Below are 25,606 nucleotides of genomic sequence, written 5' to 3' on the forward strand. Positions count from 1 at the left end.
GCCTGACCTACGATGAAGTCATCAGCTTTGTGCCACCACCCCTTGACCAAGAAGAGATGGAGTCTTGAGTATCTGGTTTCTGTTCCATTGATCCCACTTCACTGTGAGGGGAAGGCCTTTTCATGGGAACTCTCCAAATATCATTCAAGTGCCTCTTGTTGCAAAGATTTCCTCCATGGTGGAAGGGGTGTGTGTGTGTGTGTTGTGTGTGTCTGACTTTGTGGAGGGTAAGAGATTATGAGCAAACTATCACAGTGACTTTACGTGGAGTGACAGATGCTCTGTGGCAGCCTCTGCTTGCTCTTGTTCATGAGAGTCAGCTAGGCGGGCTAGAGCTGCCATCTTGTAGGGTTTGTTAAATGCAAAGTGAAAAATATTAAACATCCCAGACCCCAGTCATGCTTTTGCCATTTTGGCCTCTCCTGTGGCCTCACCTTGACGGTGGAGGTTAGACTTGACCACATCCCACAGTGGCATAGAGAGAAGGCTCATACCTTCTGGCTGCTTCACACCTGGAGCTGTCTCTCAGCGATGCATCAGCCAAAAAGGACCAACTGGCTTCTGTGCACTAGTCTGTGATTAACTTGCTTAATGTGATTCTCAGAACTCAACAGCTGTACCTGAAACTATAAATATGTCTGTGCCTTAAAAGGAGAGAAGAAAGTGTAGTTGGTTAGGAGAGTGCAGCGGATGAAGTTCTGAGCCAGGCAAGTAGTCAGGTTGTTGGACGGCCACTTGTGAACCCGAAGTGGCCAGGGAGCCTTCGGAGGCACCATGTGTGAGCGTGCATATATGTGCTTCTCTCTCTTCCTCCCTCACACCCACACCCCCACCCAGGTGTCTTTGCCATTTCTCTGCATACCCACCACCTTCATTGCAGAGGTTTCTTAACTACTGGCCCCAGTAGTCAGAAGCTGGTTCTTGCTCTCAGTGTACTTCCTGCGTGCTCTTTATTCCTAGCAGAGTGATGTTGTGTTTTGCACGTCTTGCTATTTGAGCATGCACGGTTGCTCGTCCTGTTCTCTTCGGGAGGCCCTGGTGCCAGGCAAGTTTGCCAGTGAAGACCTTGTGGGTAGTTCAGAATCCACATCACCTCAGCTGATGCCATGGGCAAGTGATGTCATCCTCTCTTCAGCCCCCAGTGCTATTTTGTGTTGAACACAAGTGATACTCCAGGTGCTTTTGATGTGAAAACTATGAAGAAATGGAACAGATGGATGTATAGCATTTCCATTCTTGCCATCTGGTTTTCAACAGACTATTTTTGGGAAGCCGTCAACCAGGAAAGATCAGGGCTTGTCCCAGGAATATCTCAGACTTTGGAGAACAAGTCATTCTCTTCACTCCCAATAACCAATGCTAAGAAATGCTGAAAATCAAAGTGAAAAATAAAAGCTCATGAGGCCAGAAACTCCTTTTGCTATCTTTGTCTAAATATGGTTTTTTGTTTTTTTTTTTTAAAGTAATGAGGTGTCTTTTCCATCCTTCTTTGGAAAAGGGTCTTCTTGGCAGCTTAACATTGACTTCTTGGTCTTGGTTTGTGGAGAAATAACTTTTGTTTCAGAATTTTCTATATTGCAGGAATCCATTGAGAATATGATTCCTTTTGATGGGGAGAAAGGGCAAATTATTTTAATATTTTGTATTTTCAACTTTATAAAGATGAAATATCCTCAGGGGTGGAGAAGAGTTTTTATCATAATTTTCTGAATTTCAGGCATCTTGTGCTACATAAGGGCCCATATATTTAAACCTTTTGTGAAAGAAGAAAGCATAGAGCCACTTCCAGTGTTGGCTGTGTGACAGAATCTTGTATTGGGGCCAAGGTGTTTCCATTTCTCTGTCACAGTGCAGTGATACCTGCACTCCAGAGGGACAGGGTAGGACCCCCAAGTGAACTGGAGCCAGAAGGAAGGAGGCAGCTGATGGTGATCACACCTCACCCGGGATTCACCCCCTCTTTAAAGGAAAATGAACGCAGAGGCCTCATCTCCTTTATATGCAGTTCAAATCCTCGTGATCCACAGCAGGATGAATTTTATCTGCCATGTTTTGTTGTAAATGCTAGTGTGATTTCCTACAGAAATACTGCTCTGAATATTTTTTTCATAAAGGTCCTTGCACATGAGACCATATACGTGTTAAGAGGCTGAATGCGCCAGGAGCCTGGACTCAGCTGGAGCCTGTGGAAGAGCTCCTTGGTTTCTGAGCATAATGCTCCCATCTCCTGATTTCTCTGAACAGAAAACGAAAGAGAGAATGAGGGAAAATTCTATTTTATTTGTACTCATGAACTTGGCTGTATTCAGTTATGCCATATAGGATGTCATACAATACCACTGGTTAAAATAAAGCCTATTTTTCAAATTTAGTGAGTTTCTCAAATTTATTATATTTTTCTCGTTTTTATTTAATACACAATATAGCATTATATCAATTGTCTTTCAACTGTGGCCTGGCATATGTTTCTCACAGATCTTAATATTACTCTTAAAATGTGGAAAACATTTATAGAGCTCCTTGCTTGTACATTTTATGGTTAAGCAGGTCAGTCTTTGATGTGGATGGCCAAAGCAAAGAGCAAATAAACAAGGTATAACACTACAGGCTACACTTGGGTGTCAGAGTGGCCTAGGACAGGGGTCAGCATACTATGGCCCAGGGACCAAATCCAGTCTGCCACCTGTTTGTGTAGCCCACTAAAAGTGGTTTTTACCTTTTTAAATGCTTGAAGTCAAAAGAAGAACAGTATTTTTGTAGCATGTGAAAAATAATGTAAAACTCAAATTTCAGTGCCCATAAATAAAAGTTGTATCAGAACACAACCACACGTTGTTTATGTATTGTCTGTGACTGCTTTTGTGCTACAACAGAGTTGAATAGTTACGACAGAGACCGTATGGCCTGCAAAGTCTAAACTATTTACTCTCTGACCCTTTACAGAAAAAGTTTGCCAGCCCCTGGCCTAGGATTTCAGATTCCTCATCTGAAACATGAAGTTTGTTTAAATATGCTTGAGTCCTTTTCAGCTTTGACATTCCAAGACTATCTGTAGAAAGTTATGCTTTTATTTTAAAATTGTAGGGAGAAGGTTGTATGTGTACATTGTTTATAGACTTTTGAGCAAATGTATTTGATGACTCTTGTCATATGGCCCTTGACAACAATATTCTTCAAAACTACCTGATTGCATCACAAGATTAAAGAGTCACGAGGGTCTCAGCTGTTCTCAGGGCCTGTGTTGGTGTGCTTCCTTCCTCAGTGGCCCCGGAATGCTGACTGACAGGGGTCCCGGGGTGGGTTGCGAGGCCCAGCCTGTGAGGATGTTGAGGGTGTGCAGCTGGGGGTTTTGTCCTGTGCTGTCTGGTCCCCGGCTGGCAGCTGGGAATGATGGCAGGGATAGAAGGCAAACCAAGCACAGGCTCTTGTCTTCAATCTGTCCTCAGTGACTTCTTAAGGGTGTAAGAGAAAAGAGACCCAGTTGTGACATGTGATACATCAGCCCCTGTAAGGATCAGACAATGGTAGGAAATATTTTGCCTTCCCATACCAGAATCGGCGCTGTGACACAACCTTCCTCCCAGGCTGCTGAGAGCAAAGGGCCTGTTTAGCTCAGGGAGAGGGTTGACACCAGAGAAAGCTCACCTAAAAGTGAAGCCACTTGAAACGGGGACCAGAATTTCATTGTATATGGTGGGGATTCAGGGAGAGACGAAGTCTAATGGGTACCTTCATCATGAAAACCGAATGAAATTATAAAAGCTTGTAATTTAAAAAATATTCTTATAACAAAGAAAGAATCAAGTGTTTGTAAAGAAAGAAGTGTTTGTTTTTCGAGTGAAACCATGTTTAGTATCCTACAATATTCTTTCCATCTGATTTTTACAGCATAATCATAGAGGGAATTTTTTCAAAAATATTTGAGATCTGGGACTTCCCTGGCTTTCCAGTGGTTAAAAGTCCGAGCTCCCACTGTAGGGGGGCACAGGTTCGATCACTGTTCGGGGAACTAAGATCCCACATGCCACTCGGTGGCAAAAAAAATTGAGATCTTCCTGTTTTCCTATGGACCTCAATCTCTTGATATTCACATTGTCCTTTTTAATAAGTGATCGCCTTGGTGATCACCTTGTCACCTCTCCCTTTATTGTCATCCTCTGAGTCTGCCAATCCACATTTTTCAGTGGCTTTGCTTGAGATTTGAGCAGTTTTCTAGCATTATGTGTCAAGTTCATCAAATCCACTCCTTTGCAAGATTTGCAATTATTACAATTAATCTGCATTATATTTGTGTCATTTGTCATATTGCTTAAAATATAATCAATTAGAGACTAAGAATACTAGAATGGGTAGGCTAGGCACTTGGTGCCTTATCTCGTGCAGCACATGCTGGGCCTCACCCAGGTCCCAGTCCCCCCCTCCCCTGCTTCCTTATCATCTGGTATAGAAACTCACCTCCACCCTCCGTAGAGAAGCGGGCCAACGAAGGGCTGCAGCAGCTACCTTCTTCCCTCCCTCAGCCTCTCTTCAGCGCCTCTCTCCATAGCTTCACGTCACTTCCTCTCCTTCTCTGTGGCACTGCTCTAAATGCACACTGCTTCCTCTTGTCTCCTGGTCTTTGTGCGTAATATCCCCTCTGCCTAGGACCCCCCGCCTTCTCCTGCCTCACTCCTCTGGGCCAACTTTCCCTATCACGCCCTCTGAATCTTCCCTGAGCATCCCCAAGCTTGGATTAGGTGTGGCTTCTGTGTGCTTTTTTTTGGGGGGGGTACTCATCTGCATTGATCAGTGGTGGCACTTGTCACATTTCTTGGTCATTGCCTGGTGTCTGTATCACTTGCTCGAGAGAAAAAATATGAAGCTTAAGGACACAGACTCTGGAACCAGTCTGCCTGAGTTCAAATCCCAGCCTATCTCCTAGTGGTATAATCTTGGGCAAATTATTTTTCTCTCTGAACTTACCTCACAGGTTCACAATCCTCATTGTGAGGATTAAATGAGTCAAGATATGTAAAGCCCTTGGCATACAGTAAGTGCTCAATAAAAGTTAGCTCAGGGCTGTATGTCCTTAAGGGCACAAACTCTCGTGCACTACAGTGACCCCATCACCTAGCATGGTACCTGACACAGTAGGCATCTCATCTTTATTGACTGAGTCAGTGAATATCATCTTTTAATCACTTGCAAATCATCTTGTCCTTTTTCCTGTTTTTACAATCGACAGTCTGCAGTAGCAAAGACCATCTAAAGAAAGAAACCAAATATGTAAAGATTATCTGCCCAAAGAAACCTTGCCGTGTGCAAGTTCCCAGTTTAAGAAGCGACAAGTGTTAGAATTAGTTTGATTCTCTTGGCTCCATCTTGCCGTGTAATTCAAGTTGGATGCACAGCAATTTAATGAATTGGAACAAGAATCAAAAGATTATTGAAGATGGCTAAGGGCCATGATCTAGATAATTTGTCTCCCCATCCATCTGCCGCTTTAAAGTGAAAATATCAGGGAAAAAGAAGGGGAATTGAAAGTCATTAGGGTACCTTGCACCCTCATTCAGCCATTCCACAAAGAGCTATTGGGTAACTTCGATGTGTCAGGCACTGAGAACATGGGAAAAAAATAAAGGTTAGATTCCTGCCCTCCTGGAGCTGACGTTCCAATGGGGGAAGAGTCGTAAACAATGACTGTACCATTTCCCTGGCACCACAGAACAGAACCTCTGGGCGTCTTGCTGGTGGCCATTTCTGGGCCAGATGCACCTTTAATTTCACCTCCATGGCACTCAGCAGACAGGGAGTGGGATTTTCTCGTGGGAGTCCTGGGCCTGTGTGTCCTCCTGGGTGTTACCTTGACCTGATCAGCTGGCTCCACTTGCAGGGCAGCCGACGCAGCTGTCTGTTGCCGGTCGTGAGGTGTGACGTCATTGTCTGTGCCGGCGCACGAAGGCCCGTTTCAGCGCCACCATTGCTCAGGTGCGACCCAACTCGAACCCACAGCTCTGCCTGGTGAGAGAGGCATTGCCTATCTGATAATAGCTGCTGACAAAGTGCTTATGGTAGGGAGTATCCCCAACCGGAAGCTGTTCTCTCCCCCGACAAGTCCCACCCTGCTCCACACCCCACCCAGCCTCCATGGGAGTCAGGTAGCCACTCCACGTGTTTCTGTAACTTGCACCAAGCTGACTAGTGTCAAAGCACCCACCATCGTACTTTTTCTAACTACATATTATTCTTTGACGACACACGTAAAACATGTTTATTGCTGAAAATTTCTGAATGTAGCTAGGTAACATTACCCCACTACCCCGAAATAATACCTGTTGGCAGGCTGGTGTAACTCCTAAAAAATTTCCTAAATCTGTAAAAATTTATAACTTTTATAAACACAGATGCATATAATTCAGTCATCTGCATCAATAAATGGTGTTGAAACAACTGGACACCTCCTTTCCTCCCTTTAGCTACAATCACTTGCAGGCCAATCAACGATTTAAATGGAGAAAGGCGTTTGAAGCATGTCACAAAGCCCAGAAGCCACAAGGGAAAGGCTAGTGATTTTGACTCCACAAAAATTGTAAAACTTTCATACACTGGAAGCAGTTTGGCAGGATTTAGTAAAACTGGAAGCTACACATCCCTATGACCCTGTGTTCTACTTCTAGGTAATTATTCTAGAAAAACTTTCCCATATGGGCTCAAGGAAATTAGTATGGGGATTTTTCACTCAGCATTATCTGTCATAGCAGAGAAAAAAAAAAAAAAAAAAAAGCCTGGAACAAACTTCAAAGTCCATCAATAGGAGAATAGGAAAGGGAATTCCCTAGTGGTCCAGTGGTTTGGACTCTGTGCTTCCACTGCAGGGGCCATGGGTTTGATTCCTGGTTGGGGAACCAAGATCCTGCAAGCCCCACGGCACAGCCAAAAAACGGAATAGAAAAATAAATTGTGGTGCATTCATGTGACGAAATAGTACACAGCAGTGAGAACAAATGAACTAGCATGACTTTGCTTTATGCTCTCTCCTGCTACCTGACCCCACTCCAGATTTCGTCTGTGTCCCAGGGACAATTGGCAATGTCTGGAGACATTTCTGTTTGTCACAGCTGGGGAGTGGAGGGTGAGCTACTGGCATCTAGTGGGCAGAGGCCAGGGATGCTGCTCTGATGCACAGGGCAGCCCCTCACCCCCACCACACAAAGAATTATTGGGCCCCAAATGTAAATGTCACTGGTGCCAAGACTGAGAAGTCTAAGCTAGATTAAATCAACATGGGTGGATCTCGCCAACAATCTTGAGTGAAAAAGGAAATTGCAGAATTATCTAGCTTGATATTTTTATAGATACATGCATATATAGCACAAGTAAAAAGCACATATGGGAATAATATGCACCAACTTCCCAAATCTGGAACAATCCATCCAGGCATTTTTCTTTATTCTTTTCTCACGATGCTGGAAACGTCTCTTTATTGATATAGAAGATAAACAATACAGTGATAGTGTGTGCCCCCTTGCCTGCTTTATGTAGACTAAATCCGTCCATTAATGGAATTATCAGGAGAAATGAGGTGCACATTTTCACCATTTTGATAGCAAACTGCCAACCAGTTCTAACAGCTGGTACCAATTTACGCTCCTACCTGCAGGTGACAGTGTGTTGTCATTTCCTTGTTTGCTCTGCCTCCCTAGGGTATGAGCTTCCTGAGGACAGGATACATGACGTCCATCCACGTCTCCTCCATGTCTTGATAGGTGCTCAGCAAAATCTGGTGGAATGGATTAAGGCTTTACAACACATTGCTGAGTATGTACAGAGAACAGAGAAAACTAAAACACTCATGCCCTCAAGAAACTTACAGTTTCGTTTTGTTTGAAAGTTAACTGACAGTTCAAGTCTAGGCCTGCCAAGCCATGATCCTACAGGAGTCAGAGGAGGGAGAGCGCCCGTGGGCAGGAGCAGCCTGGCAAAGCCAGCCCCAGGAGGTGCTACTGAGCCAGGTCTTGAGGCACGAGGGTCCGCCCCATCTCTGGCAAAGCAGAGAAATGGCATTCCAGGTGGGCAACAGCTCAAGCCAAGGTGTGGTGACAGGTGAGTAAGACATGTTTGTGAGATACTTGGAATAGAGGTCGTTTATGCACAGATGCCATGGAGGATCTGATTAGCAAGGCAGGGCCCAGATGGGGGCAATCCTTGTCCAACAGGCTAAGAAGTTTAAACTTTATCCCGAAGGCAATTGGGAGCTAACAGGGTGGGGAGTGATGAGCAGGCAATGATGCTCTAACCAGGAAGATTAGTCACAGCTGGTTCGCCTGTCACACCTGCTCAGCCTGGCTCTCAGGCCGCCCAACTGGTGCACCCTCTCCACGTGACAAGAGCTGGAGCCCCAGCCCCCTGCATGTTAGGAAGGGTGGCCTCAGGGAAGTGTGAGGGAGGGGAGGCCTGACAGGGCCTGTGAGGCAAGGCCAGGGGGACCAGCTGGTGGTTTGTACCTGAGGAGTCCCTTACTCAACCCTGTTGCCACACCTTTGCTTGGGCTGACAGGGGTGCACTGGAGCTGCTCATCGTGGTTCTTGGGGGCTGATTTTATGTACCTCTTCTCAATTCTGTGTTCACTGATGTCAGGTTGGTAGCGTGAACTTGGCCATGGTGGGGGTATGTATACCACAGAGATCGACAAACACTAGGCATCCCCCAGAGCTGGCTGTCCTACATACCACTGGCTGTTTCCTTCTGGAAGTCACGGGGATTCAGTTATTAGATTTGAAGAACGGCAGGAAAGGAGTTTGTTTTTGTTTTTGTTTTGCCACACTGCACAGCAGGGGGGATCTTACCGACCAGGGATCGAACCTGTGCCCCCTGCAGTGGAAGCGCGGAGTCCTAACCACTGGACCGCCAGGGAACTCCCGGGAGATTCTTGTTTAGGGAAGCCGCATGGAGCCTTTAGGAAAATGAGTGTCTGCCAAATAATGGAGGCACCATCAGGAGAATAAATTCAGATTCCACACAGGTAAAGGCTGGCCCTTCACAGGCACCATCCAGTGCAGCTGAGCATAGTGGTTACCAGCACTGACTCTTCAGCGAGACTCCTGGGCTTGAATCCTGGCTCTGCTATTTATTTACTAGCTGTGTGACCTTGAGCAAGTCACTTCACCTCTCTGTGCCTCATGTTTGTCGTATGTAAAATGAAGGGTATTATTAACCCATTTCATAGGGTTCTTGAGAGAAATGAGTTTACACGTACATAAGCTCTTTGAATGGTTTTTGGCAAGTAATTAGTGCTCTGTCAATATTTCTTAGACACATAAAATAGAAAACTAAGTATTCAGAGAGGCAGTGTGACTTACTTAAGGTCACACAGCAAGTTAGAGGCAGAGTTGGAATCATCCCTACTAGTCTTGTCTGGATTTCTTTGACCCTGACAAGTGTTGTGGGATGATCCATGTGTCCCAGCGTTAGATGTTTACATAGAAAGGGTGGAGCAGGCAGACCCAGTGGCCTCTGCCCTGGAAGAGCAGGCTGTTGAGGTGTCCTCCGGGTACACAGCCTCCTCTTCCCGGGGCAGGTCACACAGGAGCCCAGGCAGCACAGCCACCCTAGTACCGAAGTTCGTTTGTAAGGTCATTCAAGCCAGGACTGCCCCCCAGGCATGAAGGTGAGTTCGGCCAACCTATCAGTTGTAAAGAAATAAGACAGAGATGTATGGTAATAACAGTAGCTCCTGTTTATAAAGCCCCTACTACGTACCTGCCATTCAGTCAGTCAATGTATACCAGGCATAGCTCTAGGAACTTGGGATTCAGCAACAAACAAAATAGACAAAATGCCTACCCTCATAGGCCTGACACATAGAAGGGTATATATAAAATAAATAAAGGCTTGAAGGAAACTGAGGCCAGGAAAGGCAGGTGGGGCATGGCTTGTGATGGGTCAGGGAGGACTCTCAGAGGAGGTTGACATATGGCAGTCCTGAAGGATGGAAGGGAGCACCACGCACAAGGCCTGCAACCTTGCAATCCACAGTCTCATTAAATCCTCCTTGCCAGGTGGGTGTAGCTCTCCCATTGTACTGATGAGGAAGCTCAGAGACGTGCACTCACCTGCTCAAGGTCACACAGCTCTATGTGTTGACATGAGATTCAAACCCAGCTCTGCTTCCCAGTCCTCGGCTACTCTCCACTGGCTCAGAAGAGTACCAGCCCACCCAAGAGCGTGGATGTCACAAAGCCTGGGGGTGCGTGGTGGGGAGCAGCTGGGGTCATCGGGTCGGCAGGGTATGTACAGGGGTCCTGGGGTGAGCAGGTCTGTGGTTCACTCAGGAACACCTCTTTGAAGAGGTGAGTTTAGAGCCAAACTTTAAAGACCAGGAAGGAACGGCAATTCCAAACAAAGGGTGGAGGGTCTGTCTTATCTAGAACCTCAGTGGGAGCAGTGAGGGCCGTAGACAGGGAGAGGCCTGCTTTGGAATCAAGTTTGGTACAAATTCTTGGGGAGAAAAGAGGTCCCCAAGTTTGGGTTGTGCACCCTGGTTTTTAATCAAGAGCTTTTTTACCACCACACAGAGGTCCAGCCTTGCACACACAGCATAATATGCATGGGCCTTGCCTCAGTAAACAAGGAGAGAACAGTGAAAGCCAAGTTTCCAGGACAGAAGATGCCCAAGTGACAGAGACCACACCCCAGACGCCTCACAGTAGACAGATGCCAAGCACCTTCCCCTACTGTTGTTCCCTCAGGTCTACCATTTGGGTCTTCAAACCACATCCCCTCACTGCCTCTTGTACCCACAAGAGACACAAAAATCTTTGGTTCATTCCTTCACTAAGTCTTTACTGAGAACCTACTGTGGGCCAGCATGGTGCTGGGGGCTCAGCAGTGACCAAGACACTGTCCTTGCCCTCATGGAGCCATTTTTCCATTTGTGGAGATGGACACCTCACAGAGGACAATGCAGATTAATTAAAAGTGTGGTGGGGCTTCCCTGGTGGCGCAGTGGTTGAGAGTCCGCCTGCCGATGCAGGAGACACGGGTTCGTGCCCCGGTCTGGGAAGATCCCACATGCTACGGAGTGTCTAGGCCCGTGAGCCATGGCCGCTGAGCCTGTGCATCCAGAGCCTGTGCCCCGCAATGGGAGAGGCCACAGCAGTGAGAGGCCTGCGTACCACAAAAAAAAAAAAAAAAAAAAAAAAAGTGTGGTGAATGCTACAAAGGACAATGCAGAGATCAGAGGGAGCGGAGGCCTCGACATTGCTGGAATATTCCACCAGACAGACCCCAGGCCACATTTTCACAGGACTGGGTCAAGGACAGGAGAGCCCATCCAGTAGGCTGGGTGAAGGGAGGTGGTTCTTGGGTGGAGGAGAGGGGGCGTGAAGGACAGCGTGGTGTAGGGTGTGAAGAGGGGAGGTGTGCTTTCTGGGTCCCTAGAAGGCTGTGCAGGGAGCTGCCATTCCAGCAGAGCTGTCCCTACCCCCATCCTCCACCAGGGGGTGCTAGCGCTGAGGCAGGGAGAGAGGACCCGGTCAAGGCAAGGGGTGGGGAGGCTGAGAGAACAGCTCTGCAATGACGGGGTGCCTGTGAGCAGGGTATGGCTGATGTTCTGTGCTTGGGATGGATGTTCTGTTCTGGCTCTGAGTTCCCTAGAAGGGGAAGAGGTACTGCGGGAAGATGGCCCAGTAAGCCAGAGGCCAGTAAGCTGCCCCCAGGTGTGCTGAGCTGGAGGACTTACCAGAGACTTTTGGAGTGGGGAGGGGGAGGGGCACCGGAGGAATGAGGCTGGAGGGCAGGTCCGATGTGGGAACAGAGCGGAAACTTTCGGAAGGCAGGCACCTGCTCCTCCCCCAGAGATCCGCCTGGCTCACTCCCTTGCTCATTCAGGTGCTGCTCCAATGTCACCTCCTTCTACAGACCTCCTCTGCCTCTCCCACTCCTCCCACATCTAAAAACAGTACTCACAGTCCTTCTTTATACCCTTACTTGGAAGTATTTTCTTCACAGCACTTACTGTTACCTGGCGTTACATTTGACTGAGCCATATAAACTTGTCAAATATCAGCAAGGTCATATGGTTCAACCTAATACTGTATATTTGTTCACTGGTCTTTCATCTGCCTCCCCCACCAGAATGTCAGGTCCACCCGGTAGGGATTATTATCTGTTGCATTTCTTTTTTGGCCACGCTGTGTGGCACGTGGAATCTTAGTTCCCCGCCCAGGGATCGAACTTGGGCCCCCTTCAGTGGAAGCGCAGAGCCCTAACCACTGGACCGCCAAGGAAGTCCTATCTGTTGCATCTCTGCTACATCCTCAGCACCCAGATCAGTCCCTGGCACACAGTAAATGTTGAATGAATGGGTGTATGAATCCTTGGGCTGGGTATTTGGCAAAAAAACTTGATAAAGGAGTTGGACGTGAGTTGGAGCTGACTAGGGAGCTGCTTCTGCAGCTGGGACTGAACAGCAAAAGGGGAGAGCAGCCGGGTACCTGGGCCAGGGAGGCAAAGCTGGACAGCACTGGGGAAGGAGCATCTGGCGAGCACCTACTATGTGCCAGGCACTGAATTAGACACTTCTGTCGTCTCTTTTAGTCCTCATGACGGCCCCATAAGGTGGGTATTGTTACTTACTCCCATTACACAGATGAGGAAACTAAGGGTTAGCGAGGCTAACCAATTTGTCTGAGGCTCACTAACTAACTTAACAAGCCACAGAGAAGCCCCCACGTGCAGGGGGCCTTCCCTCTGCATCTCCCCACCTCCTTGCAATTTTGATTGTTTTGTGGAGTTTCAAAAGCCCCTAAGGAGCATGGGACCCTCTCAGATATGGGGCCAGAGCTCTCAGGCTGCCTAGCTGTTTCATGCTTGCAAGACCCCAGGCAGGTCATAATTTCTCTTTTTGTAGAGGTTTCATGGCCAATCATGGTGAGAATTTGAGTAGCTGGCCTTGCTCTTTGGGACCGCGAGGACCGTAGTTTTGGAGGAGCTGCCATATTTCTGAGTCAAGATGCAGTCTGGGAGGCCAGGATGGGCACCCAAACTCGTAATCATGTGGGGCTTTTGTCTCAGTTTCTAAGAAGTCAGTCCACAACCCTAAAACCATGTCCCTGCCCTCCAGAGGCTCACAGGCTTGCTAGGAAGACAGCACTACAAGAACAGGCACTTCTCAGGCACTTGCTGGGTGCCAGGCGGCCTGGCTGGTGGTTAAGCGTATAGACTCTGGAGCAGGACACCGGGTTCGAAGACCATGTTCACCACCTTCTTGGTCATGCGTGGCTTTGGGTAAATAACTTAACGTCTCTGGGCCTCAGTTTCTCCATCTGTACTAGGGAAATAATGGTATCCTGATACCTGGGAGCTGCCCAGTCCCATCAGCCAGGCCCTGGCATTGCTCGGAGCTGGCCTAGCACAGCTCATCTTGTTGTGCTCCTGCTGAATGCAGACAAGGCCATCTGTGACCACAACAGATCAAGACAAAAGCAAGACACTCTGTAATCATGTCTGAACGCAGAGAAAACACGAATATTGTCCAAACCACAAACATGACCAAACACCCTCATCTAGCTACCCTGAGTGAAGGCTGCTGCTTTACCAGTTACGGCTCTCTCCTCATCCTAGTTGGCTGTCCTTCCAGATAAGATTTAAGACACCTAATCACAGAATCACCTCCACTTCCTGATGGCACCTCATCTGGAACAAAGTCCGGCTTCCTTATACCCTCTACCAAATTACCTAACGCAAGCCCAAACCCTACAATAAGTCCTTTCCAACACCCTCTAACTGAGACACACACACACCCCCGCCCCCGGTTCCCACATGCATGTTCTCCCCTCAATGCAGTGACAAACCCAGCTTGTTCACCCACAGGTGTGTTTCTGGGGATCTTTGGCTAGACGCATTGACAGTCCCTACCTCAATGGGTTGTTGTTTTACTGCACTTGGAATGGAGCATTCCCAGGACCCTTTAAATATACTTATCATGTTTTAATATCATTTCCATTTTACAAGGAGGACACTGAAACTCAGAGAGGGGAAGAAACTTTGCTCAGGGTCACATAGCTGGTAGTGAAGAGGCAGGATGGAAACACAGGTCTCCATTCCAAAGTTGGTTTCCTCACCCCCTGCCACGACGTTGACAGGGCAAAAACTGACCACACTGGGCCAGTGTCTGGGAGGAGGAGAGCAGAGGGGCCTTGGAGCTCAAAGAGAAGAGAGCCTCGGTACTGTGGGAGGGGGCACCCAGGAGGTCCTCAGTGACCCCTTCTCTTCCTCTCCCATTCGTGACTTCCCACACAGGACCGCCCAAGGCCATCTCTCCAAGGCTGCCTGGCTGCTGAGTAAACACAGGTCCAGCAGAGGCCCGAGGTGGGGGTCAGTGTCAGCAGAGTCTGAGGCCTGAGTCACTTCCTGACCATTGCTTAAGATACATTCAGAGCCACAACCTGAGTGGCCAGCTCGTGCCCTTGCAGTATTGTACCCACTTGGGCAATGAGCACTTCCCTGGTATTCCTTACCTTTCTGGGCACACCTCTGCCGCACTCAGGTTTTCGAGACACACAGCACAGAGGCTCAAGGCCCATCCCTACCCTGGAGAACTGGATCCTCAATCCAGAAGGAAACCTGAGTCTCCTGGACAACTCTCTCTTGCCTGTGTCCAGCCCTAGACTCTGCCTTCCAGGATCCTGCCCCAACTTCAGAATCAGAGTGCCTTCCACTGGAACCACCAACCCCCAAGACCCAAAACTCCTGTAGCCCTCCCAGGCTCATTGCCCTTCACCTTCTCCTATAGTGTCTCAGGTCTGGAGTAAGGGGTGGGGCAGGGGAGAGGGTGGGAAGTATGTCAGATTTCTAGGGCAGGATGTATGAGGGAGACATGGTTTGATCAGTAGACATGTCCTTATGATGGGTGAGGCAGATGATTTGAAACACAGGCCATCTCCTTTAAGAAGAAATGCCTCTCAACCCACAGACAATGCATAGCCTTGGAGTCTCAAACCAGATGGTCTTAGCTTCTTCAACCCAGCTCTGTCCATTACCAGCTGTGTGACCTTGGGCAAGTTACTTAACCTTTCTGTACCTCAGGTTCCTCATCTCTAAAATGAGGATAATACTACAACTGATTCATAGGCCTCTAACTGGGATTAAGGGAGGTGTGTGTGTAAAACACTTAGAACAATGACTGGTACGTGGCAAACCCAAGGGTTCATTAAAAAAATATTTTTTCACATTTAATGGACTGACTCTTCCATTCATTCTCCACAGTTTTACACATCCTACTGTGTGCCAGATATGCGTAAGACAGACTCCCCATCTGCAATGCCTGTTGGGCATTTCTGTGGGATCCCTGTGTCTCCCTCCCCCAAACCCCCAATGGTCTGGGCTGTGCCCAACGCTGCAGGACTGTGTGGGAGGGGCTGTGGCATAGGGTTTGGGTTCAGAAGACTCTCTAGGGAGGACCCCCAGCTTTCTGCAGGCCACGAGCAAGTTCCTTTCCTTCTTCTCTACTGTTGACAAAGTGAAGCAAGTGGTCCCCCCACCCCTTCCACAATCCCCTTCCCAGGCCAGGCATCTGGATTCCTTGTAGCCATTCTCCGCCCCTGACCCTCTTCCTGGGCGTTCTCAGTAATTTAATTTGAGCACAGAATCTTCTCCAGGATGCACAAGTCACCAGACACAGGTGGCAGAAGGCCTTGGCTTGTCATTGCCCTCATGAGGCATTAGGAAACCAGCAAAAACCACATTCAAAACTGGAAATTTGAACCTAGACTGGATAGTTGTTATTACAGGATTACTGTTATTAATTTTAGGTGTAAAAATGATACTGTAATTGTGTTTTTAAAATAAGCCTTATCTTTTAGAGATACAAAAAATATTTATGGATGAAATGATATGATGCTTGGTTTTGCTTCAAAATGATGGGGGAGCAAGTATGCAGAGGAAACAGATTTGACTAGGAGTTGATGTAGTTGTTGAAGCTGTGGGATTGGGGCCATGCAGGGTCACTAGAACCTCCCTATCAAAGTGTGGTCCAGAGATCTTCGGAGCCTAGGAGCTAGTTAGAAATGCAGAATCTTGACTCCACCCCAGATCTACTGAATCAGAATCTGTATTTAATAAAATATAATTCCCAGGGGATTCGTGTGCACATTCAAATGTGAGGAGCTAGTCTGTCTATTCTTGTATATGTTTGAAACTTTCCATAATCAAAAGATGTGGGCTTTTGTTTTGCTTTGTTTTTTCCCAAAATTGTCTTCAGAATCTCCAGGGAGATCTTCCTACAGAGTCCCGCGCTGGAGGAATCTGGGAGGCTCTATCTTCCCGCCCTCCGCCATCCGTGGGAGCCCCTCGGGTCTATCGGGCCCCCAGCCCCACCCCAGCACACGACGGGAAGCACCCCTTCCCTGCAGGGCGACTCACCTGCCGCTTCTAGCTGGTCTGTGGTCTGGGCGCCAAACTCCGGGGCTGCCGGAAATCGGGCTCCCCAGCTTGCCGTTGGGCAGGCCTGGGCGTGGCTGCGGGGCGCACCTGGGCGAGCCGGCAGGTGGGACGCGGGGCCGGCCGGCCGGGGGCCCCGCCCTCGCACGGGGTGGGGAGGAGCGGGCGGCGCGGGGACCGCGGGCGGGGGGCGGGTGCCTGGCGGGCCGCGAACGTAGCCATCGCGCTTGGGCCGCCGAGATTGAGTGCCCGGGATGAACCTCACCTGGAAAAAGGGCTTCTACAAGCAGGACGTCAACAAGACCGCCTGGGAGCTGCCCAAGAGCTACGTGTCCCTGACGCACGTAGGCAGCGGGGCCTACGGCGCCGTGTGGTGAGACCCCCGGGCCTGTGCGCCGGCGGGGGGGGCACGGGGGGCGGTGCCTGGGGCATCGGGGTGGACCTATGGTCGGCGCCCAGAAACCGGGACGCGGGTGGAGCCTCTGGAAGGGCCGGGGGCCAGCCATTGCCCCCTTCCCGGACCCGCCTCCCGTGTCGCCTCTCCTGCTGGCGCTCGAGGCTGTGCGCCCACCACCTTGATGGATGACCCCAAGGCCCAGAGCTCTGCGGGCTTGGAAGAACTTCGCGGGTGCCTTTCCGGGGCAGAGGCCTGGAGCTGGGAGGAGGCGGAAAGCTGGGCAGTGAAGCAGAGTAGGAGCAGGGGGCCTCAGGCTCTGGAGGTTGGCCTAGGGCCACTCCAGGTGCCACCTCTCTTTTCTTACCGGCTTGGTGGGAGTTTCTGTGGGTTGAATTAGGACTGGATCTGTTTCTCCAGGACTTGAACCTTACAGAGGACCCCAGAGTTCATCCGGGCGAATCCCCATTGTTACAAATGGGTACACTGAGGCCCAAACAAGAAGTGACTTGCCAAGTTGCTCAGGATCCTGTTGGCATTAAGTTTGTGTGACCCAGGGGCAGTGCACCTCCCTCAGATTCTGCCTGCTCTCTCCCCCTTCTCCCAGCTCCACTGTGCTGTCAGCTGCTCACTCACATTCCAGGTGGTGGGCATCAGTTCCTCCCAGCTTAGACTGCTGGCCAAGAGGGATTGGGGTGAGGATGGCCATGGCTTCCTAGATGGCCTGGGAGTTACCACCCAGGATCTGGAGTCCCAGGGTTGTGATGGGGGGCCACTGCCTGCTGACCTGTCTTTGACCCTACAGCTCAGCCATCAACAAGCGGTCAGGGGAGAAGGTGGCCATCAAGAAACTGAGCCGGCCCTTCCAGTCTGAGATCTTTGCCAAGCGGGCCTATCGCGAGCTGCTGCTGCTGAAGCACATGCAGCATGAGAACGTAGGCTGGGCCTGGGGGCTGCTTCTGGGAGGCAGGGAGTAGAGGGCAGCTCCACAGAGGGTCCTGACCAGGCATGTGTATGCGTGTGGGGGGGGGTCCTGACCAGGCGTGTGTGTGTGTGTGTGGTTGTGTGGTGTGTGTGTGTGGTCCTGACCAGGCCCGTGTGTGTGTGTCGCACACGGGAGATGGCCCACGAGGGTGCAGGGAACTCATAACAGGGCCAGCAGAAGGGGAATCTCCTCCCTGCTCCTTTGATCCTTGTTCCTAATTATTAAAATCAGGTGCCAGGCCAAAGGGAGTTTTTGGCAGTGGAGCATGAGGTGCAAACTTACTGTCTCACTGTTATGAGGGAATAGGCACAGAGGAACTTCGTAGTTGTTCTAGATCTAAGAGGTGGTGCCCAGAATGCTGGTTAGTGTTGTTTCCACATAATAACAACAAGAATAATAGATACTTATGAGCACTTATTATGTGCCAGCCATAGTTCTAAGAACTTTGCATAAACTAACTTGTTTAATCCTCACAATATCACGTAAGTACTATTACCCCCATATACAGATGGGGAAATGGAGGCACAGAGTGAGTCACAGGTTAAATGCTTAGTCGGTGGCAGAGCTAGAATTTAACCCTAGCCAACCTGGCTCCAGGCCCCAGTGCCTGACCTCTAGACTACCCTGTCTGACTGAAGCAGCCAGGAAGACTAATGACCCAGTGCTGGGCCTGGAGCCCAGGCTTTTCTGCAGGATACGTAGATTGGAAGGTAAGCATTTGACATAATGATTTCAAAATATTGTTCACATTTTAAGCCCCATTCCTCTTCAGCAAACCCCTCCCCATGGCCTCCACCTGGGGTAATCTTGCTCCCAGCTCTGAACCAGCCCTCTGGCAGGTAAGGTTGGATGTGGTGAGAGACCCAAGGTCAAGGGCAGGGAGCCTGCTGGCTGGAAGACCCCTTCTCTCTTCCCTCCTTGATTCCTTTCACCACCTGTGGTTCCCTGCTTGAGTTGAGAGTGGGTTTGTGCTGCTTGTCCTGAACACCAGACTTGGGGTCAGTGAGCACAGGAGTGTCCACCTCCCCTTCTCCCCAGCCTGACTCTCCATCACTGTGCACTGCAAACTCCCTCCCAATTAGAGGAATTCCTCTTCCACCTCTGCCCCTTTTACTGCTTCCCAGAAGGCTGGGAACCTACCTCCTGCTGGAGATGGTGTTTTAGGAAAGGGCAGGTGGTCCTGTGCAGGCCTGGGGCCCCAGAGGAGGGGAGCAGAGGGCTGCAGCAGCTGCCCAGTCCTCACTGGCAACCTTCTCCCCAGGTCATCGGACTCCTGGATGTCTTCACCCCAGCCTCTTCCCTGCGCAACTTTCATGATTTGTGAGTGGGGCCGCGCTGGGTTCCAGGACATTTGCAGGCCTTACTTGACACTGGGGAGAAAGTAAGGGGAGGGTCCAGATTCTCTTCTGGGTAGGGGGGCTTCCTGCCGCAGGAGTCCCTGTGCCTCTGGGCTGTGGAGCGTTTCTTTCAGCCAAGGGTGGAGAGAAAGGCCAGCAGGAAGAGGTAGGAGGGGCTTTATATGGACCTTGCCTGACACAGAACTGTCTGCTCATCTGCGTTGCTTTGCCCAGCTTTACCACCACAGAGACATCGTTGCCAGTCCCCACAGGGTTTGCATCAACCTACCTCACCATTTCCTGGGGATGCAGGTGTGGATCTGGACCTTGCGGTTCTTCCTAGCATGAAGCAAGGATCAGGACGCCTTGGCCACCTCTGGCTGATGGGATGTTTGTCAGAGTCACACAAAACAAAAAAATTTAGTTGCTAAATGCACGGCTTTGCTAGCGCAGTACCTGTTCTAAAATGTAGGAAGCTTTGGGAAGGTGAATTTTTTTTTCAGTCCTATTTCAAATGCAGCTGCAGGTCTCTTTGTTAGGATGCTTTCATTTTCAATTTAATGCAGTGATTTTGAATGGGTTTGTTTTCCCTACAATGCCAGCTGCTGGGCTTAGCATTGGGAATTTTTTTATATATATAAATTTATTTATTTATTTTTGGCTGCACTGGGTCTTTGTTGCCATGAACAGCGGCTACTCTTCGTAGCAGTACGCGGGCTCCTCATTGTGGTGGCTTCTCTTGTTGTGGAGCATGGGCTCTAGGCACGCGGGCTTCAGTAGTTGTGGCACATGGGCTCAGTAGTTGTGGCTCCTGGGCTCTAGAGCGCAGGCTCAGTAGTTGCAGTTGCTGTGCGGCATGTGGTATCTTCCTGGACCAGGGCTCAAACCTGTGTCCCCTGCATTGGCAGGCGGATTCTTAACCACTGCGCCATCAGGGAAGCCCAAGCATTGGGAATTTAAAGTGGACCTTGGGGGCTGACAGTAATGAATACTGACAGTGGTGGTCAGTACTCTAGGTCTGGATAGAGAGCCAGAAACTGCAAGCTGCCTCAGCGGGCTTCACAGAGGAGAAAACTTTGAACTCAGTCCTGAAGGATAAGTTGACATTTGCCTGAGGTAGAAGGGGCTGAAGGCAGCCCAGGTAGAAGGAACTGCATGGGAAAAGGCCATGATGCCTGAAAGAGGCTGGGCCGTTTGGGCAGTATTGACAAGTACAGTGTGGCTAGTGGAGGCCAGAGGCTGGTTGGGTCAAGCTGAGTCCAGAATTGATCCTACAGGCATCCTGTGGAGGTTTTGAGCAGGGAGATGCTGTGATGTGGTCAGATCAGATTTTGGGGATACCCTCTGGCGGCAGCAAGAAAGGAGCAGGGAGCAGCTCTGGGAGGTAGGAAACCTGGAGGGTAGCATTCGAGACCCTGACCTTGACCCAAATAAAATAGAGGTGATGGGGTCCTGAGAGCAGACTTGACACCCATAGAGAGGCAGGACTGTCAGAATGTTGTACCCCTTGGGATGCAGTGGCTGGGAGAGGTGGCATAGGTCAGGGGATGCCAGGTTCCTGCTCAGAATACAAGGTGGAGGAAAAACAGATCTTGGGAGAAAGCTAATGAGCTCCATTTTGGACACTTCATTTTTGAAGAGCCTATGAACATTCCAGTTCAGCAGTAGCAAATAAACCTGGAGTTTAGGAAGGTCTGGGCTAGGGATGTGGATTTGGGCCAGAATAATCACTGGTGGATGATAGCCAAAGCCTAGGGACAGGCTAGTGTAGAACATGATTAGATACTGTTCATTCAGGTATCAACACTAAAGGGACTTCCCTGGTGGTTCAGTGGCTAAGACTCTGCACTTCCAATGCAGGGGTCCTGGGTTCGATCCCTGGTTGGGGAACTAGATCCTGCATGCATGCCGCAACTAAGAGCCTACATGCTGCAACTAAGCCCGCATGCCGTAACTAAGATCCCACGCACCATAACAAAGATCCTGTGTGCCGAGACTAAGACCCGGAGCAGCCAAAAAAAAAAAAAAAAAGGTATCAACACTAAAGAAAAGGTATAAGAGCATGTACAGACAGAGCCTGACTAGAGGTAGAAGCAGCAGAGAATTCTGAGGGAGTGTCAGGCTTTGCAAAAGTTTCAATATAAAGAAAGGGAGCCATGGGTGTTATGTGTTGGGCTGGTGGGGCGGGAGCAGATGCCAAGTTATCAGGGGACTGGACATTAAGGCAGTGGGGTCAAGAGGTGAGGACCGCTCATTCTAGAAGTTTGATCAGGAGGGAAAGAGAGAGAAGGGGTGGTTACTTGAAACGAGGTTAAGCAAGGGAAGGTGGTTGTATCACAGTGAGACTTCAGCAAGTTTGTCAGCTGAGAACAAAGAATCAGGGTCCACGCAGAGGTGAAACACAAAGGTGGGGAAGGGTCTGTGCATGGAGCAGGGTCCCTGTGCTGGGGGGGGCGTGGAGGAGGGAAGCGGGGTTATGGTCAGGTGGGGGGAGACTTCAAAAGTCACAGGCTCACAGAGATGGCCTCCACATCCTTTTTTTTTTTTTTTTTGCGGTATGCGGGCCTCTCACCGCCGTGGCCTCCCCCGCTGCGGAGCACAGGCCCCGAACGCGCAGGCCCAGCGGCCATGGCTCACGGGCCCAGCCGCTCCGCGGCACGTGGGATCCTCCCGGACCAGGGCACGAACCCGCGTCCCCTGCATCGGCAGGCGGACCCTCAACCACTGCGCCACCAGGGAAGCCCTCCACATCCTTTTTTTAAAAAAAAATTCCTTCCTACATCTCTATCCTTTTTTGTTCTGGACTTTGCTATTACTACCTTGAGTAACAGTTAACATTTTGCTGACTTCGACCTGTTTTGCAATCCCATTAAGAGGGTGTGTTGGCTCAGCTACCTCCTTCTTCCTTCTTCACCCTCCTGGAAACTTTTATTGTTTCCTTCTTGGAAGGAGGACATTTGTGTATGTTTAAGGAGCCATGTTGGCGGGGCATGACCCTCTGGGGGAGGAATTATTTGTACAGAAGCAGAAGGAAATACTGGCAAATGTTTCTGACTCACAGCAGTGGCTTTCTGTGGGGCGTGGAGGAGGGCAAGCAGAGGGCACCTTTGAAGAGAGGGAGCACTGCTCCATTTGGTTTCCCTGAGCACAGCTCCAGCTGGAATGCTTACCCTGAGCTCTGCCAACAGGGCAGCCACCAGGGCCAGGCTGGGAGCCAGGAGTCAGGAGGCCCACTGCATGGGGGTCTGGCTGGCTGTGGTGGGGCTGGTTCTTTTTGCACATGAAGGTCATCCCTAAGGCCTCTGTTCTGCCCAGCCCCTTGCCCTCCTCTGAGCTCGGACCTGGAGCTGGGTGGGGCTGGGGACTGTTCAAGAAGTCCTCGTGACTTGCAGCTACCTGGTGATGCCCTTCATTCAGACGGACCTGCAGAAGATCATGGGAATGGAGTTCGGTGAGGACAAGATCCAGTACTTGGTGTATCAGATGCTCAAAGGTCTTAAGGTGGGTGGGAACCTGCATGATGGCAGGGGAGGGGGGCTTGGTGTTGAGACCTGGGGTTTGGGGGAGGCTAGACCTTGAAGGCTAGAAGAGTACACCATGCCAAGGCAGAGGAGATCTCTGAGCCAGCCTGAAACACCTGGTGCAAAAGCCAGGCACCGGATTCACCCTTCTTCTCCTCTCCCCAACACAGTACATCCACTCAGCTGGGATCATCCACAGGGTGAGTGCTTTCTCTGCTACATCCTCAGAGGCCCCGCCCACCCCTGGGGGCTAGGGTTAGGGTTAGGGGGTTCCAGGAGGTGGAGGAAGCAGGGAAAGTGGATTTTTCAGATCTAGGCTTGGCCCAGGAAGACCTGCTCAGAAGAATTGCTGTGTTCTGGGGAACTTTCTGGGAAAATTTTGCCAACAAAACAAGCCCTGAGCTGGGTGTTTCAGGCTCCAAGAGGCATTTTAGAGCTGGATGGGCCCTAGAGGACACCTAGTCCAACCCTCATTCTGCACAGGAGACCAGAACCCAGAGAGAGGGCCAGGGGCCTGGCCAAGGTCGCACGCTGGCTGGCAGCCGAGTGGGGACAGCCCCCATCTCTGCCTCTGCCCAATGCTCCATCTCTTCTCTCATCTAGGACCTGAAGCCAGGCAACCTCGCTGTGAATGAAAACTGCGAGCTGAAGGTGAGTGGGCCCAGGCAGGGCCAGCCTGGGGTTGGGGTGGGCCCCTCTCCCATAGGAGCCCCCAGAAGCTGCTCAGGGAGCCTCTCTTCAGCGAGCTCCTTTTTCCTATGTGTCCCGAGTCATAGATTTTGGATTTTGGGTTGGCACGGCATGCAGATCCAGAGATGACTGGCTATGTGGTGACCCGCTGGTACCGGGCCCCTGAGGTGATCCTCAGCTGGATGCACTACAACCACACTGGTCAGTGGTCTGCTGCCCGGGGGAGGGGGATAGGGCTGAGGTTCTTCTCTGACAGCTTCCTCAAGGCTGTCTTGGTGACTCTGGGTTGACTCTTGATGACTGCCGGGTCTTGGTCAGCTGGTCCAGGTGACACTTCCTCCCCCTCCCTCTGCAGTGGACATCTGGTCTGTGGGCTGTATCATGGCAGAGATGCTGATGGGGAAAACTCTGTTCAAGGGGAGAGATTGTATCCTTTGCTGGAAAAGCCACACTGCATCCAGGGATTCATTCCTTCAACAGACACTTTATTACTTAAATCTTTTTTTCTTAATGTGAAAGTGATACATGCTCCCTGTGGAACAACTTTAAAGTACAGAGAAGCAAAGTGATGAAAACTAGTCACCTGTCATTCCAACACCATGCACAAAATACTTGACGTTTTGGCACCACACTCCTGAACTGGGCACCTGTGTGTGCTGCTCAGGGATTAAGGAGAAGATGTGGGTCTCCCTGAGAGTGCGAGGGTGTGGGGGAAGTAGACAAAGAAATGGACAGAGGTGACTGAGTGGGATGAAGCCAAGAAGGTGGCACATGCAGGAGCATCTGTGGGGAGGGACCCTTTACCCAGCCTGGCAGGTAGGAAGCCTTCCAGATACCTGAGTCCTGAAGGATGAACCTCCCCTCCTAAAAGCAGGAGGAGGTGAGGGTCTGGAACCTGGATGGTCCACAGTGCTGGGTGGGCCTGATGGAGGGGCAGCAGGAAGGGCAGCTTCAGACCCACCCACAGGGAGTGAGGACGAGCCTTAACCTGCTGCCAAGACCTGGACCAGCTGACGCAGATCCTGAAAGTGACGGGGGTGCCGGACGCTGAGTTTGTGCAGAAGTTGAATGACAAAGCGGTGAGTGGCAGATGGGCCCAGGCTGGCCAGGGCTGCGTGCATGGCTGACCAGGGCCAGGTGGGCTGCAGGCTGTGCCTCCCCTCTGCCCTGGCAAGGGCTCTTGCCTTCATCTCACTTTGGATTTTGACCTGAGCCTTCAGCCCTGCTCAGGGGCTTTTCTGGGGTCCCTGCTCTATAACCCATGGCCTAAGCCCTGAGGGGCTGACAACTGGGGATTATTCAGTGCTTTTCTGTCTTCCAGGCCAAATCCTACATCCAGTCCCTGCCACAAATCCCCAAGAAGGATTTCTGTCAGCTCTTCCCACATGCCAGCCCCCAGGGTGAGTCTTGGGGCCCGCAGTCTGTCTCAGCGGGCGGGCTCTCCATGGCATGTGAGGCTCACACTCTGTGACCGCAGCTGCAGACCTGCTGGAGAAGATGCTGGAGCTGGACGTGGACAAGCGCCTGACTGCCTCTCAGGCCCTCACCCACCCCTTCTTTGAATCCTGCCGGGACCCTGAGGAGGAAACAGAGGCCCAGCAGCCATTTGATGATTTCTTAGAACATGAGAAACTCACAGTGGATGAATGGAAGCGTAAGGGCTCCGGGCCTCGGGCTGCTTCCTCTCTCTGCCTGCAGCATCCCTCTCCTCTGCCTGCTTCGTTTTCCTGCCTGCCCTCAGCCAGTCCCAGCACCCTCCTGGAGACTATCACCTCTTTCTCTCTGAGCAAATACTGTCTCCTGTGTGCACTTCTTTCTCCCTGCACTGAGCTGACTTCCTGCTCCACACTATGTCTGTTGGGAGAGGGGGGCTGTCTCTTGCCCTCAGCACTCCCTACCCCTTGAACCACCCTGTCTTTCTCAGAGCACATTTACAAGGAGATTGTGAACTTCAGCCCCATCGCCCGGAAGGACTCTCGGCGCCGGAGTGGCATGAAGCTGCAGTAGTGACCCGTCTAGCCCGACCCTCGGCTGAGCCCAGGAATGGCCACATGGTACCACCTGCCAGGCACTGCCCCTGGGACCAATATTTATTTATTGACGTTTTAACCTGTCTTGGATTATAGCCTTCCAAGCAGAGGACAGAGGACCCTTGTCCTTGTGTAGGCAACAGGCCTAGTAGATGCAGAATTGAGAGGTGTTGGTTGGGAGAAAATAGCTATGATAATAACTGGCCATATTAAAGCACCCATCCAGAGAA

The 25,606-nt window shown here is 50.5% G+C and overlaps 2 protein-coding genes and 1 long non-coding RNA gene across 9 annotated transcripts in view; 2 read left to right on the top strand and 1 right to left on the bottom strand.

The window, feature by feature from the left end:
* MAPK14 (mitogen-activated protein kinase 14) overlaps positions 1-2,825 on the top strand; it is a 70,174-nt gene extending 67,349 nt beyond the window's left edge. For all 4 annotated transcript variants that reach the window (XR_009337657.2, XM_059076432.2, XM_059076433.2 and 1 more), the window contains one exon: positions 1-2,825. Coding sequence is in view for 3 of the 4 variants with exons in the window: in XM_059076432.2 (XP_058932415.1) it covers positions 1-68 (68 nt within the window). In the remaining variant the exon portion in view is untranslated.
* Positions 2,821-16,544, bottom strand: LOC136792009 (uncharacterized). Its single transcript, XR_010835074.1, has 4 exons — positions 16,402-16,544; positions 7,634-7,759; positions 4,456-5,997; positions 2,821-3,452 (listed from the first exon to the last, which is right to left on the bottom strand). It is a non-coding gene; the product is annotated as an uncharacterized lncRNA (long non-coding RNA).
* Positions 16,434-25,606, top strand: MAPK13 (mitogen-activated protein kinase 13). Of its 4 annotated transcripts, none has more exons than XM_067006095.1 (12): positions 16,434-16,525; positions 16,710-16,792; positions 17,619-17,748; positions 19,060-19,118; positions 22,528-22,636; positions 22,827-22,856; positions 23,260-23,307; positions 23,433-23,547; positions 23,702-23,773; positions 24,346-24,425; positions 24,668-24,746; positions 24,824-25,354. In XM_067006095.1, exons 3-12 carry the CDS (start codon positions 17,734-17,736, stop codon positions 25,249-25,251), a joined length of 1,035 nt encoding a protein of 344 aa, XP_066862196.1. In that variant the 5' UTR covers positions 16,434-16,525; positions 16,710-16,792; positions 17,619-17,733; the 3' UTR covers positions 25,252-25,354. The 4 variants fall into 4 exon arrangements, with proteins under 4 accessions (XP_066862196.1, XP_058932390.1, XP_058932388.1 ...); XM_059076407.2 differs by lacking the exon at positions 16,434-16,525 and having other exon boundaries at positions 16,596-16,792; positions 24,824-25,000; positions 25,271-25,606; XM_059076405.2 differs by lacking the exon at positions 16,434-16,525 and having other exon boundaries at positions 16,596-16,792.

Source organism: Kogia breviceps, chromosome 10 (assembly GCF_026419965.1).
Source record: "Kogia breviceps isolate mKogBre1 chromosome 10, mKogBre1 haplotype 1, whole genome shotgun sequence".
Taxonomy (NCBI): domain Eukaryota; kingdom Metazoa; phylum Chordata; class Mammalia; order Artiodactyla; family Physeteridae; genus Kogia; species Kogia breviceps.